This window comes from Giraffa tippelskirchi, chromosome 11 (assembly GCF_054371585.1).
Source record: "Giraffa tippelskirchi isolate mGirTip1 chromosome 11, T2T-mGirTip1v1.2.pri, whole genome shotgun sequence".
NCBI lineage: Eukaryota > Metazoa > Chordata > Mammalia > Artiodactyla > Giraffidae > Giraffa > Giraffa tippelskirchi.
The window spans coordinates 122,398,528-122,413,680 of NC_137285.1; the positions used below are offsets into that span (position 1 = coordinate 122,398,528).

At 40.9% G+C, this 15,153-nt stretch overlaps 2 protein-coding genes and 1 pseudogene across 6 annotated transcripts in view; all 3 read right to left on the reverse strand.

The window, feature by feature from the left end:
• LOC145525729 (olfactory receptor 51G2-like) overlaps positions 1–15,153 on the reverse strand; it is a 74,274-nt gene that overhangs the window by 32,752 nt on the left and 26,369 nt on the right. The window contains exon 4 of one of the 5 annotated variants that reach the window (XM_081539253.1): positions 5,520–5,637. The exons of the other annotated variants lie outside the window; for them this stretch is intronic. The gene's annotated coding sequence lies outside the window, so the exon portion shown is untranslated. The remainder of the gene's footprint in view (positions 1–5,519; positions 5,638–15,153) is intronic. 5 annotated transcript variants of the gene reach the window in all.
• Positions 466–4,370, reverse strand: LOC145525730 (olfactory receptor 52B4-like). Its single transcript, XM_081539259.1, has one exon. The coding sequence runs from the start codon at positions 4,368–4,370 to the stop codon at positions 3,420–3,422; it is 951 nt and encodes a 316-aa protein (XP_081395385.1). The 3' UTR covers positions 466–3,419.
• Positions 11,804–12,388, reverse strand: LOC145525734 (RNA polymerase II subunit A C-terminal domain phosphatase SSU72 like protein 6 pseudogene; annotated as a pseudogene).

Sequence of the window (15,153 nt, forward strand, 5' to 3'; positions counted from 1 at the left end):
AGTATCTCAACCTTTATCCCCACCAATAATTACTAACAAGTGACCCAGGTACACTCCAGCATGTCACACATAAGATTATCATACTAAGTGAAGTAAGCCAGAAAAAGACAAGTATCATGATAATACTTATATGTGAAATCTTAAAAAAATGATATAAATGACCTCATATATGAAACAGAAATAGACCCACAGATATAGAAAACAAACATGGTTATTAAAGGGGAAAAGGGGGTTGGAAGAGATAAATTAGGAGTTTGGGATTAACATATATACACTACTTTATATAAAATATATAACCGAGAACCTACTGTATAGCACAGAAAACTATACTCAATATTTTGTATTAATTTATAAGGGAAAAGAATTTGAAAAAGTAGATACATGTACATGTGTAACTGAATCACTTTGCCATTCACCTGAAACTAACGCAGCAGTGTAAATCAACTATGCTTCAAAAAAATTTTTTTTAATTCTTTTTTTTTCTTTTTTTTAAATTTATTTCAGTTGGAGGCTAATTACTTTACAATATTGTAGTGGTTTTTGCCATATATTAATACGAATCAGCAATGGGTTTACATGAGAATTTACCAGCACCAATTCTAATTTTGATTAATATTATCCTTTAAAATTCAAATAAAGTCTCTTGACTTTTTTATCTCCTTTGATACCACAACTTCCTTTTAAAATATTGATAGAAGAAGCAGAAATTATTATAGCAAAGTTTTAAAGATAAGCAAGCTAAGACAGGAAGATGTTAAAAATCTAACCAGAGCTTACTCTTTGTCAATGTTCAAGATCCTACTTATACTTTAAATTTTTGGCTCTATCACAGCCATATGATAAAAGCATGATCAAGAAATTTAAAGATTATGGTGCCCCTCACTTTTTTATTTATGAAAATATTTTATATTAAAGCATTTCTTAATATCAAGTCAGCAAATTTCAAGTATATAATACCATATTTTAAACTATAGTCACCATACTGTACATTAGATCCCCAGACTGAACCCTTCAAGCAACATCTCCGTTTCCCCTACCCCTGTGCCCCTTGAAACAACCATTCTACTCTCTATTTCTGTGAGTTCAATTTTTTTTGGATTCTCCTTATAAGAGAAATCATACTGTTTTTGTCTTTCTGTTTCTGGCTTATTTCATTTAGCATCTCATGCAGATCCTTTGCCATCTGAGCCACAAGGGAAGCCCTGGTATAAGATGCTCCAGGTTTACTCATGTTGTCAAAAGTAGCAAGATTTCCTTACTTTTATGATTGAATAATATTCCACTGTGTGTATGTACCACATTTTTCTCTTTTTTCTCCCAGCTTTATTGAGATATAACATTTTGTAAGTTTAAGGTGCACAATGTAATGATTTAATACACATATATATGGCAAAATTATTACAATAAACTTTGTTAACACATCTATCACTTCACATAGTTGTATTTGTATTAATATATGTTTGTGGTAGAACTTTTAAGATCTACTCTCTTAGCAACTTTGAAATATACAGTGAAGTATTAATAACTATAGTCATCATACTATATGTTACATCCTCATAAAATATTCATCTTAATACTGCAAGTTTGTACCCTTGACCACTTTTACCCATTTACCCTACCCCCAGACCCTCACCTCAGGCAACTACAAATCTTTTCCCTGTTTATATGAGTTTCTTTTTAATTCCACTTATAAATGAGATCATACAGTATTTATTTTTAGCTTCTTTTTATGGCTGGATAACATAAATTGTGTGTGTGTGTGTATAATATTTTATCTATTGATTCATTTTTCAATGGACATTTACGTTGTTTCTATGCCTTGGCTATTGTAAATAATGCTTCAGTGAACATGGGGATGTGTATATCTCTTTGAGATACCAATTTTGTTTTCAAATACACAGAAGTGCAATTTCTGAGCCATATGATAGTTCTACTTTTAATTTTTTGAAGAACATCCATACTGTTTCCATATTGGCTCCACAAATTTACATTCCCACCGACACCACACAACGGTTCCCCTTTCTCCATATCCTTGCCAGCATTTGTCATCTCTTATCTTTTTGATAATATCCATTCTAACAGGTTTGGGGTGATACCTCATTGTGGTTCTAACTCACATTTCCCTGGTGATGTTGAGAATCTCTACATGTTCCTATTGACCGTTTGTATGTCTTCTTCAAAAAATGTCTAATCAGGTCTTTGCCTATTTTTTAGTCAGGTTATTTCTTTTTGATTTTGTGTGTGTGTGTGTGTGTGTGTTATTTTGCTATTGAGTTTTGCTAACTGAGTTTCATTGGTTCCTTATATATTTGGATATTAACCCCTTAGCAGATATATGGTTTGCAAATATTTTCCCCTATTCCGTAGTTACCTTTTCATTTTACTGATTGTTTGCTTTGCTGTGCAGGAGCTTATGGGATCTTCCCAGGTGGCTCAGTAGTCAAGAATTTGCCTGTCAATGCAGGAGACACAGGAGACATGGGTTTGATCCCTGGGTTGGGACTATCCCCTGGAGGAGGAAATGGCAACCCATTCCAGTTTTTTTGCCTGAAAAATCCCATTGACAGAGGAACCCGGTGGGCTATAGTCCATGAGGTCACAAAGAGTCAGACACGACTGAGCACGCACGCAGAATCTTTTCAGTTTGATGTAGTCCCACTTCTTATTTTGCTTTTGTGTGATATCAGAAAATCATTGCCAAGACCGATGCCAAGAAGTTTTTCTCCATATTTTCTTCTAAGATTTTTACAGTTTTTGGACTTAGAGTTAAGTGTTTAATCCACTTCAGGTTAACTTTTGTTTATGGTGTAAGATAAGGGCCTAATTTCAATCTTTTGCATATGAATATCCAATTTTCCTAACACCATTCATTAAGAGATTGTCCTTTCCTCTTTCAGAATTCTTGACATCCTTGTCAAAGATTAACTGACCAATATACAAGGGTTTATTTCTGGGCTCTTTTTTCTGTTCCACTGGTCCCATTTCTAATTCAGAATAAAAGTTTACTATACCTCAAATTATATATTATTAAATGAATATTCTGTCTAGATGTTTTAGTAGATAAGTTTATTATAGGAAATAATTCTCATTGTTTAATATGACTTAGTTTGGTTTTGATATTTCCGTTTTTCTGGGGCCTTATGCATACACTGAGAAGTCTCTAAGAGAATAAGCTAACCTCCCCAAGGTCAAACATATCACTTTTGGAAAATCCAGGACTCAAATCCAATTTTGATCCAACAGCTCATGCTCTTTCCTAAATACTACCCTTCTCAAGGTAACATAGCATTCTCTCTTTCAAAATCACAACAAATCATTTTGTTCACAGTCAACACAACCCTTACTTCATAAATCTCTACAAAGTAAGCAAAGGAATTGCAAGATCCTATGTTGATAATCATATCACCTGTCATACAAACTCAGCAGAGTTTCCACTGTGAAGACAAAGTACTAACCACACATTCTCGAATCTGCCTGGTCTTAACACCATAAATGATGGGGTTTAGCATAGGAGGGACTAACATGCAGACATTTGCCAGCAGAATGTGGATATAAGGAGGAACATGATGCCCAAACCTCTGGGCAATTATGGTAAAAATGCCAGGCAAGTAGAACATGGAAATGACACCAAGGTGGGAGCCACATGTGCCTAGGGCCTTTTGCCGAGCTCCTCGGGAGGGAAGACGGAAGACTGCATTGAGGATGAAGATGTAGGAAACTAAGATGAGCAAGGCATCTACCACCACAGTAGAGAGAAGGACAGACAAGCCATACCAGACATTGACACGAATATCAGCACAAGCAAATTTGGCAACAGCCATGTGCTCACAGTAGGTATGTGGTAGCACGTTGCTATGGCAGAAAGGCAGTCTTTTCACCAGGAACACATCTGGAAGGATCACAGAGAAACTCCTCAGGACCACAGCCAGACCAACCCTTATGATTACTGCATGACTGAGCACTGTGGTATAGCGCAATGGGTCACAGATGGCTACATAGCGGTCAAATGCCATGGCCAACAGAATTCCTGATTCAGCAATGAAGGTGGCATGGATGAAGAAGATTTGGGTGACACAACCATCAAGGGAAATCTCTCCAGCATGGAACCAGAATATGGCCAGGGCTTTGGGCACAGTGGTAGTGGACAGGATGAGGTCCGCCACACCCAGCATGCAGAGGAAGAAGTACATGGGCTCATGGAGGCTGCGTTCAGTCATGATGATGAAGACAAGGAGGCTGTTCCCTAGGACAGCAACAAGGTAGGAAAGAAGAAATGGGAGGGAGATCCATGTGTGCTGGTCTTCCAGGCCAGGGATCCCCAGCAGAATAAAGAGTGAATGGCTGGGACTAGTGTGGTTGGGGGTTGCCATGCCCAGGATGAGTCATCTGGATGTTGGTGTATGGGATTTGGCAATCATCTCTTTTCTCTTTCCAAAAAGGTGACTGGAGCTGGAGTGGTGGAAATGGAAACAGATCACTTTTCTCTGGATGAGAAATGGAAATGGTCCTGGTTAAAAACCAGGAAACATGGGTTAAAAGTCCTTGCCATTCTATTCAACAGCTATGTTATCTTGGTAACATTACTTCCCTGCTCTGGGTCTCTCTTTTATTTGTTACTTTAAATCTGAAGTCAGGGAGAATCTGGATTAGATATCTGTAAGTGAGTTCTCCCAGCTCTAGAATGCCATAGACCTTAGCATCAGGTTGTTATAAACAGTTGAGAGCTGTGAATAACCCTGCATTTTCCTCCTTATCAGAATGTGATATACATCTCAAAAGGAAAATGGTAACTGAGTTCATTATCAATTTAACAAACCTTACTGAACACATACCATGGCTCCTGGAGGACCTCCCTGAGAAGAGTCAGACAATTAAACAAAATATCTATACAATACAGATAGTGTAGAGGAAAAGTTAAACACAAGAGCTGTGGAAACATGGAAAGCTTCCTAGAAGTTCAGAAAAGGATTTCTAAAGGTGCCACTCTGAGTTGAACCTTGAAAAATAAACAAGAGTTTGCCAAGTGAAGTCATGTGAGGAGGGAAGAACATGAACAAAATCACAAAGATCTGAAAGGACAAGGAGTTTGTAGGGAAATTGTAATGATTCAGGGTTACTATAGCCTAGAGAACATGGCACCAAATGAGAGGAAATAATGTCAGGCAGTAAAGTAGGGGTCACCTCACCGAGGGCTCTGGGTACTGATGTAAGGAGTTTAGGATTTATGTTGAAGCAGGAAGAGCCACTGAAGGGTTTGCCGTGAGAGAGGGGCATGGTGAAGTTTGCATTTGAGGTCACCCTCTCTCTGACCCTGCTGTGTAGGAAGGATGTGGAAGGGAGGAGGCAGGTTGGAGAATAGGGACCAGGGACGAGATCAGCTGAGAGTATCTCTGCTCTAAGGGCTGCCCGTGCATTCTCTCAATCAACATAGCAGGAAATGACTGTACTCATTTTCCCATTTTACTGATGGAGAGCAAACAGAGCTTAGAGAGTTTTTCATCCCCCCCACCCAAGGTCACCTGGCTAGTAAATGGTGAAGCTTGGATTTGGCTACCCACGAGACGCTTTGAAAATCACACCATGTCCACCTCACTCCACCTGGGTCCCCTTCATCTGGCGATTTTGATTTCCCGATTCCTGGTTCAAGGAAAAAAAAAAAAAACCTGTTGCTAATTCCCTTAACCACCCTCATTCTGCCCGCTACAAATTTATATTTGAATTGTCTTCTCCCTCTTTCTCCCACTCAAGGCTCAGCTCTCCATCTGTGCACTGGACCCTAACCTTCTCTCCATTAATCTGTCACTCTGGCCATTTCAAACTCTCCCTCTCTGCTGACTCCTTCCCCTTACTGTGTCTCTTCCCCCATTCATCTCGGTTTCACAATAGCAGGGGTGCACTCTCTCTTCATTTATCCCCTTACCACCCTCCCAATCTTTACCCAATGCCATTTTACTTATAACACCTAAAACTTCCTTTTCCTTTTTCAGTGCTTCTCATTGTGGTAAGTCACATAATACAAAGCATATTATTTTAGCCATATCCGACCGCACCTTTCAGTGGCACTGAGTGCATTCACATTGTTGTTCGACTCTCATCATCATCCATCTCCAAAAATTTTATCTTTCTAAACTGAAACTCTGTCCCTATTAAACACTAACTCCCCATTCCCTCCCCCACCACCCTTAGCCCCAGCCCCTGGCATCTGCCAATGTACTTTCTGATTCGAAGAATTTGATTATCTAGGTACCTTGTATAAGTAGAATCAAAGAGTATTTGTCTGCACCTGATGGCATCCCACTCCAGTACTCTTGCCTGGAAAATCCCATGGACGGAGGAGCCTGGTAGGCTACAGTCCATGGGGTCGCTAGGAGTCGGATACGACTGAGCGACTTCACTTTCACTTTTCCCTTTCATGCACTGGAGAAGGAAATGGCAACCCACTCCAGTATTCTTGCCTGGAGAATCCCAGGGACGGGGGAGCCTGGTGGGCTGCCGTCTATGGGGTCACACAGAGTCGGCCACGACTGAAGCGACTTAGCAGCAGCAGCAGCAGCAATGTATACTGGAATGCATTTTTAAGGTTAACTCAATATTCCCTGTTAGCTCAGTTGGTAAAGAATCTGCCTGCAATGCAGGAGACTCTAGTTCTATTCCTGGGTCAGAAAGATCTCCTGGAGAAGTGATAGTCTACCCACTCCAGTATTCTTAGGCTTCCTTTGTGACTCAGCTGGTAAAGAATCCGCCTGCAATGCGGGAGACCTGGGTTCAATCCCTGTGTTGGGAAGATCCCCTGGAGAAGGGAAAGGCTACCCAGTCCAGTATTCTGGCCTGGAGAATTCCATGGACTGTATAGTCCACGGGGTTGCAAAGTGTCGGACACGACCGAGCGATTTGCACTTTAATATATGTCCTACAAACAGGTTGCATCTTCTTTTTTTTTCCCCTCTGCTATACAGTAAGTTCTCATTAATTGTCTGTTTTGTGCATAATGGTGTGTATATGTCAATTCCAATCTCATACAGAATGAAGTAAGTTAGAAAGAGAAAAACAATATTGTATGTTAATGCATATATGTGGAATCTAGAAAAACGGTACAGATGAACCTATCTGCAAATCAGAAATAGAGACACAGATGTAGAGAAAAAGCATATGAGGAAAGGATGGGTGGGATAAATTGGGAGATTGGGATTGACATATATACACTACAATGTATAAATCTTCCTTTTCTAAAATAATCTATCATATCATGGTTGCCAAATCTAATATTACTTTTCATTTCTTATTGATAGTAATATCCAATTTCTATCATTAATACTTCTTTGATGATAGCAACCATTAACTAACGACTGTTAGATATATTTGTTATTTCTAATTATTGTACAAAACCTATGGAATTGAAAGTATCACTAGTTCATGCAAGAAGAAACTAATCTCAGATAAGCAACAGCCCAAAGTCAAACAACCTGTTAGAGGCTAACCTGATATTTGAGTCCCAGATTATTATAGTCAAACCTTCCATTAGTTTTAGAAACAGACATTTTTGTTTGTTGATTACCTACTACTTTTCTTTGGCGTCCTCTCCACTCCCTTCTCATTCTCTTATTTCACCAGAATGTCTAAGACATGTAAACAATGTAATATAGGAAAAATTATATGGACTTTAGACCTACCTGAGTTCAATTCCAGGTCTGCTTGCTATAAATCCATATACACACAAACACACAATCTCCCATTCGTATTACCATATTATCAGGCACATTCATTTATACAATCACAACACACATTATTTACTCGTACAAATTTTGATGGTTTACCTACTAACACACATTTTTCCTGTTCACACAAAACAGCCCTTCACCGTAAGCACACACACACACTTTTAAATTTTCCTTCGTATATATGCTATGCTATGCTATGCTATGCTAAGTCGCTTCAGTCGTGTCCGACTCTGTGCGACCCCATAGACGGCAGCTCACCAGGCTCTGCCGTCCCTAGGATTCTCCAGGCAAGAATACCGGAGTAGGCTGCCATTTCTTTCTCCAGTGCATGAAAGGGAAAAGTGAAAGTGAAGTCGCTCAGTCGTGTCCGCTCTTAGCGATCCCATGGACTGTAGCCTACCAGGCTCCTCCGTCCATGGGATTTTCCAGGCAAGAGTACTGGAGTGGGGTGCCATACCCACCCAAATTTACAGTCATTACCCCTTCAAACTCACTCTCACTTATCTAAATCATAACTTTGCCTATCTCCATTCGGTATACTGGTTCTCATCTCATTAAATCAGTTTCCTCAAGGAGGTGGATATTCCAAAATTTATTCAGCTCTTGCCCCTGCTTCCAGCCTGACAGTCCTCTAACCCACACCAGAAGGAAGAACTCGCTCTGGGAATGTGACTCACAAGATAACCTCCTGCTTCACCAGTTCCCTCTGGAATTGCCCAAACATGAGTCAGAGATGTAAAACTTCAACACTGGTTGGCACTCTATATCAGCAATAGTCAAACTGCAGCCAGTGAGCCAAATCCTGCCCACCACCTTCTTTTATAAATAAAATGTTATTGAAACACAGCCATACCCAGTTATTTACATATTGTCTATAACTGCTTTCATGGGACAGATTGAGTAGTTGCAACAGAGACCATGTTCAAAACTTAAAATATTTGCTGTTACTCGACAAAAACTTTTTGGTGATCCCTGTTTTAAAATAATCTCATATGATTTATTACTTATGAAGGAAAGGCAATTTTCCCAAGGTCACAGAGGAACTGAGTTAAGATTTCTTGCCTCTCATTCCACTATTTCCACCATGCCACAAAGCTTCTGCAGACACATTTTGGTCTGCCCTCTCTAACTCTGCTCTCAAGGGATGGAGAAATCCAAAGAGAACCTCTACTGGGTGACCAAATGGTGAAGGCAATCCATTATTGTTTCCCATGTCATTAATAAACTCAGCGTGTCCCACCTCCTTTATCCCCACCATTCCTGCCCATAGGCAGAAGGACCCAAAGAGGCACCAGGCTACCCTGGTCAGTACCAACCTATATCCCTCCTCACCACAAACTGTCATCACAGCCATCTGGAACCACAGACTGGAGCCATGTCCCTGCCTAGATGGCAGGGTATTCCCATAACCAGCAGACTGTGTGCAGTGGCCAGGGGATCAAGCTGGAGGAGAAACTGCAGGGCAAGTTATTTGTTCTCTGAGCATCTTTGGGGACCATGATCTTACTCATGATGTCTTTCTTTTCCCCCAGGATCTCCTCTATTGCTGATCTCCTCAGTGACATAACCGGAAAGTCCTTAACCCTTCTTGTCTGAGTGCTGGAAGCCTCATGTGGAAAGTGTGCCTGATAGGTTATATGAGCTTAGGAGAGAAAGGAGTTGTGAGAGAAGATTTGGAGTGAGTGTCTGACTCTTTGAAACCTCATGGACTGGAGGCCGCCAGGCTCCTCTGTCCATGGGATTCTCCAGGCAAGAATACTAGAGAGGGTTGCCATTTCCTTCTCCAATCCCAAACAAGGGATTGAACCTATGTCTTCTGTGTCTCCTGCTTGGCAGACGGATTCTTTACCACTGAGTCACCTGGGAAGCCCTAATGAACCAATACAGATACATTATTATTAATGAAAGTCTGTAGCTTATATCAGCGTACACTCTGTGTTGTATAGTTTATGGGTTTTAAAAAATGTATAGTGACATGTGTACACCATTATAGTGCCTTTCAGAATATTTTCAAAAGCTTAAAAATACTTGCAGGCCTCCTATTTATCCCTCTTCTGTTCCCTCAGTCAGTCAGTCAGTTTAGTCGCTCAGTCGTGCCCGACTCTTTGCGACCCCATGAATTGCAGCACGCCAGGCCTCCCTATCCATCACCAACTCCCAGAGTCTACCCAAACTCATGTCCATCGAGTCGGTGTTGCCATCCAGCCATCTCATCCTCTGTCGTCCCCTTCTCCTCCTGCCCCCAAATCCTTCCCAGAATAGGGTCTTTTCCAATGAGTCAAATCTTCACATGAGGTGGCCAAAATATTGGAGTTTCAGCTTCAACATCCGTCCTTCCAATGAACACCCAGGACTGATCTCCTTTAGGATGGACTGGTTGGATCTCCCTGCAGTCCAAGGGACTCTCAAGAGTCTTCTCCAACACCACAGTTCAAAAGCATCAATTCTTTAGCGTTCAGCTTTCTTTATAGTCCAACTATCATATCCATACACGACTACTGGAAAAACCATAGCCTTCACTAGACAGACGTTTGTTGACAAAGTAATGTCTCTGCTTTTTAATATGCTATCTAGGTTGGTCATAACTTTCTTTCCAAGAAGTAAGCGTCTTCTAATTTCATGGCTGCAATCACCATCTGCAGTGGTTCTCGAGCCCCCAAAAATAAAGTCTGATACTGTTTCCACTTTTTCCCCATCCATTTCCCATGAAGTGATGGGACTGGATGCCATGATCTTAGTTTTCTGAATGTTGAGCTTTAAGCCAACTTTTTCACTCTCCTCTTTCACTTTCATCAAGAGGCTTTTTAGTTCCTCTTCACTTTCTGCCATAAGGGTGGTGTCATCTGCATATCTGAGGTTATTGATATTTCTCCTGGCAATCTTGATTCCAGCTTGTGCTTCTTCCAGCCCAGCTTTCTCATGATGTACTCTGCATATAAGTTAAATAAGCAGGGTGACAATATACAGCCTTGACATCCTCCTTTTCCTGTTTGGAACCAGTCTGTTGTTCCATGTCCAGTTCTAACTGTTGCTTCCTGACCTGCATACAGGTTTCTCAAGAGACAGGTCAGGTGGTCTGGTATTCCCATCTGTTTCAGAATTTTCCACAATATATTGTGATCCACACAGTCAAAGGCTTTGGCATAGTCAATAAAGCAGAAATTGATGTTTTTCTGGAACTCTCTTTCTTGGTGTCACTGATCAGAACCAAAAATGTTTTCCTTCCCAAGAGTGAGGGTCCCCTTTCCAAGAAGAACAATACTCAAAACAATGAACGTTTTAAGCATGAAGAAAATTTTCTTCAGGAAAGAATGCTTTTCTCCACGGAATTCATGTGACTTGAACAATAAGAAACTGAAGGGCTCACTTTGTAAGATCCATTTTCTATCACAAATGATAAGACTTTTTTTTAAATCAGAGATTTTATTTCATTTTATTTAATTTAATGAGCTATTTCATTGAACAGATCAAGTCAGGATTTTAGTAATAAATGCTGCCCATTATCTAGTCTGAGTTTCTATGAGAGTTAGCATTAGTAAAAGACATACAATCTGTAAATAACAATATTTCTATGTTCAAACATTCAATATAAACCCATCTACCTCACTAAAAAAAAAAAAAAAAATGCATATTTATATAGCACACCGAAAAGGCAAAAGGAAATTGTTGTCAAGAAAAATAGATGGACTTGACAATTTTTGTTTGTTTTTCTGGCTGGAAAATCCAACACTTTACTCCTCCAGAACTCCATAATTACCTTTGGTTTGTTCATAGGGAAAATGGAGTCCTTGTAGTTAATTTTCTTGAAGAATCGTGTGTCACTGAATTTTTCCTCCCAAGTCAAGTACCCACACCATTGTCCCTCAAATTGGAAGGGTTTGGTGTCATGATGGTAGTCCATGTTCCCTTTACATGCAGATTTTTTTCTCCAATTCCTTCCCTGGGAGGGATGTACCTGAAAAATATCATACAGATGGCTTTTAGAAAAAAGGACTTTGAAGGCTCTTCTCAAAGAAAATACCCACTAGCCCAAAAGTCCAGGCACAAATTCTTACCAACAAAGAAGCTGAAACCAGCCAAGATCTTCAGTAGAAGCAGACTGTGTGCAGAAAGCTCCTTCCTGTTTTCTGCTTTGCTGCCTGGAGCAGCTCAGCCAGACTGCTTTGCATGTTATCAGCCTGCTGGAGACCCTGGCAGAGCTCACAGATGATCGAAGCACCAAGGCTGGCTGCCTTCAGTGTGTCCTTTATATCCACGTTGATCACATGCACAGGCTGCCAGGTCTTCTGTTCTCTAGCACACAGATCTTTCACCACCATTTTATACACTCTCTCAGCACAGGTAAAGATGACATCGAAGGGATCTCTGCACTCTTGAAATCTTTCTGGACGAGGCTTGATTCTCTCATTTCTTCCCAACATGTGTAACACCCCATTGCTGCTATAGTGTACCTGGTCTTTGAGGAGAAGTTCCTTGTGCATCTGCTCATATGTGGTGGAGAAATCATAGACCACGGGGAGGTTGGGTGCCAGTCCTGGAAGTGTCACACAGGATCCCACTCCAAAAGACCTGACATCGAATCCTTTCTTCTTGAGGATGCTGTGGGCTTCCATGCTTCTGTTCATGTTGCTCATGCAGACCACAGCCATGCTGAGTGGGAAGGAGTGCATGATGGTGGCCACCTGGGACTCCAGTCAGACAGATGGACTTCAGGGTCTGAGGGGACTCTGAAGCCTGGGAGATGAGGGTGTGGGTCCAGCTCTTCCAACTAGAGTTAGTGTCAAAGAACAAACCCTGCTTATATAGAGTCACCTTCCCAGGTTGGGTGGAGAATTTTTGACTGGTGATTGGGTTAAATCTTGAGTGATTGGGCTTTTGTTTTGTTTTCTCAGCATAAACTATATTGAATTATGCATATATGTGTGCACTTATCTTAAGTGTAAAGCTCAATACTATTCACAAAGGGAACATATCCACAGAAACTCAGGGGCCCCCTCAGGCCATCTTTTAGTCTTGAGTGATTGGGTTTGGATATTGGGTGCTGAAGAGAGAGCCCAATCCAATCACCAAAACAACCAGTGATTAAATCACCCAGCCTCTACCTCAAGCTGTGCCTATCCCCACACCCATCACAGAGCATTTTGTAATCTCAAATAGACTTCTGTAGATGTCTTGTAATTTTTCACAAGTTACAAGAACACTGCATTTTGTCCATTGACTTTTTTTCAATTCATAATGATTCTAGAGAGAGTAGGTCAGACTCAGTGCCCTTTACCACTTTCATGCACTATTCTGAGCACTCCATACTAAGAATAAAACTTTTAATTACTTTTCTTATATCTATTTGCATAACTGATTAGTCAAATAATGTTTGCTGTTGTTCAGTCTCAAAGTCACGCCCAACTCTTTGGGACTTCATCGGCTGCAGCACACTAGGCTCCCCTGTCATTCATTGTCTCCTGGAGTTTCCTCAGATTCAAGTCCACTGAGTCTGTGATGCTATCTAACACTTCATCCTCTGTCACCCCCTTCTCCTCTTGCCCTTAATCTTTCCCAACATCAGGGTCTTTTCCAATGAGTCAGCTGTTCGTATCGGGTGGCCAAAGTATTAGAGCTTCAGCTTCAGCATCAGTCCTTCCAATGAATATTCAGGACTGATTCCTTTTAGGATTGACTGGTTTGATCTCCTGGCTGTCCAAGGGAATCTCAAGAGTCTTCTCCAACACCACAATTCGGAAACATCAATTCTTCAGCACTCAGCCGTCTTTATAGTCCAACTCTCACATCCTTACATGACTACTGGAAAAATCATAGCTTTGACTGTACAGATGTTTGTTGGCCAAGTAATGTCTCTGCTTTTTAATATGCTATCTAGGTTTGTCATAGCTTTCCTTCCAAGGAACAAGTGTCTTCTAATTTCATGGCTGAGATCACCATCTGCAGTGATTTTGGAGCCCAAAAAAGTAACATCTGTCACAGCTTCCACTTTTTCCCTTTCTATTTGCCATGAAGTGATGGAGCCAGAAAAGGACAGAAATGGTATGGACCTAACAGAAGCAGAAGATATTAAAAAGAGGTGGCAAGAATACCAGAAGAACTGTACAAAAAAGATCTTCACGACACAGATAATCACGATGGTGTGATCACTCACCTAGAGCCACACATCCTGGAATGTGAAGTCAAGTGGGCCTTAGAAAGCATCACTACAAACAAAGCTAGTGGAGGTGATGGAATTCCAACTGAGCTATTTCAAATCCTAAAAGATGATGCTGTGAAATGCTGCACTCGATATGCCAGCAAATCTGGAAAACTCAGCAGTGGCCACAGGACTGGAAAGGGTCAGTTTTCATTCCAATCCCAAAGCAAAGCAATGCCAAAGAATGCTCAAACTACCACACAATTGCACTCATCTCACATGCTAGTAAAGTAATGCTCAAAATTCTCCAAGCCAGGCTTCAGCAATACGTGAACCGTGAACTTCCAGATGTTCAAGCTGGTTTTAGAAAAGGCAGAGGAACCAGAGATCAAATTGCCAACATCTGCTGGATCATCAAAAAAGAAAGAGAGTTCCAGAAAAACACTTATTTCTGCTTTATTGACTATGCCAAAGCCTTTTTGTGGATCACAATATATTGTGGAAAATTCTGAAACAGATGGGAATACCAGACCACCCAACTTGTCTCTTGAGAAACCTGTATGCAGGTCAGGAAGCAACAGTTAGAACTGGACATGGAACAATAGACTGGTTCCAAATAGGAAAAGGAGGATGTCAAGGCTGTGTATTGTCACCCTGCTTATTTAACTTATATGCAGAATACATCATGAGAAAGCTGGGCTGGAAGAAGCACAAGCTGGAATCAAGACTGCTGGGAGAAATATCAATAACCTCAAATATGCAGATGACACCACCCTTATGACAGAAAGTGAAGAGGAACTAAAAAGCCTCTTGATGAAAGTGAAAGAGGAGAGTGAAAAGGCTGGCTTAAAGCTCAACATTCAGAAAACGAAGATCATGGCATCCGGTCCCATCACTTCATGGGAAATGGATGGGGAAAAAGTGGAAACAGTATCAGACTTTATTTTTGGGGGCTCGAGAACCACTGCAGATGGTGATTGCAGCCATGAAATTAGAAGACGCTTACTTCTTGGAAAGAAAGTTATGACCAACCTAGATAGCATATTAAAAAGCAGAGACATTACTTTGTCAACAAACATCCGTCTAGTCAAGGCTATGGTTTTTCCAGTAGTCATGTATGGATGTGAGAGTTGGACGGTGAAGAAAGCTGAGCGCCGCAGAATTGATGCTTTTGAACTGTGGTGTTGGAGAAGACTCTTGAGAGTCCCTTGGACTGCAAGGAGATCCAACCAGTCCATCCTAAAGGAGATCAGTCCTGGGTGTTCACTGGAAGGACTCATGTTGAAGCTGAAACTCCAA

Excerpts from the sequence above, each read along its gene's own strand:
- LOC145525730 (XM_081539259.1), bottom strand. The coding sequence starts at position 4,370 with ATGGCAACCCCCAACCACACTAGTCCCAGCCATTCACTCTTTATTCTG.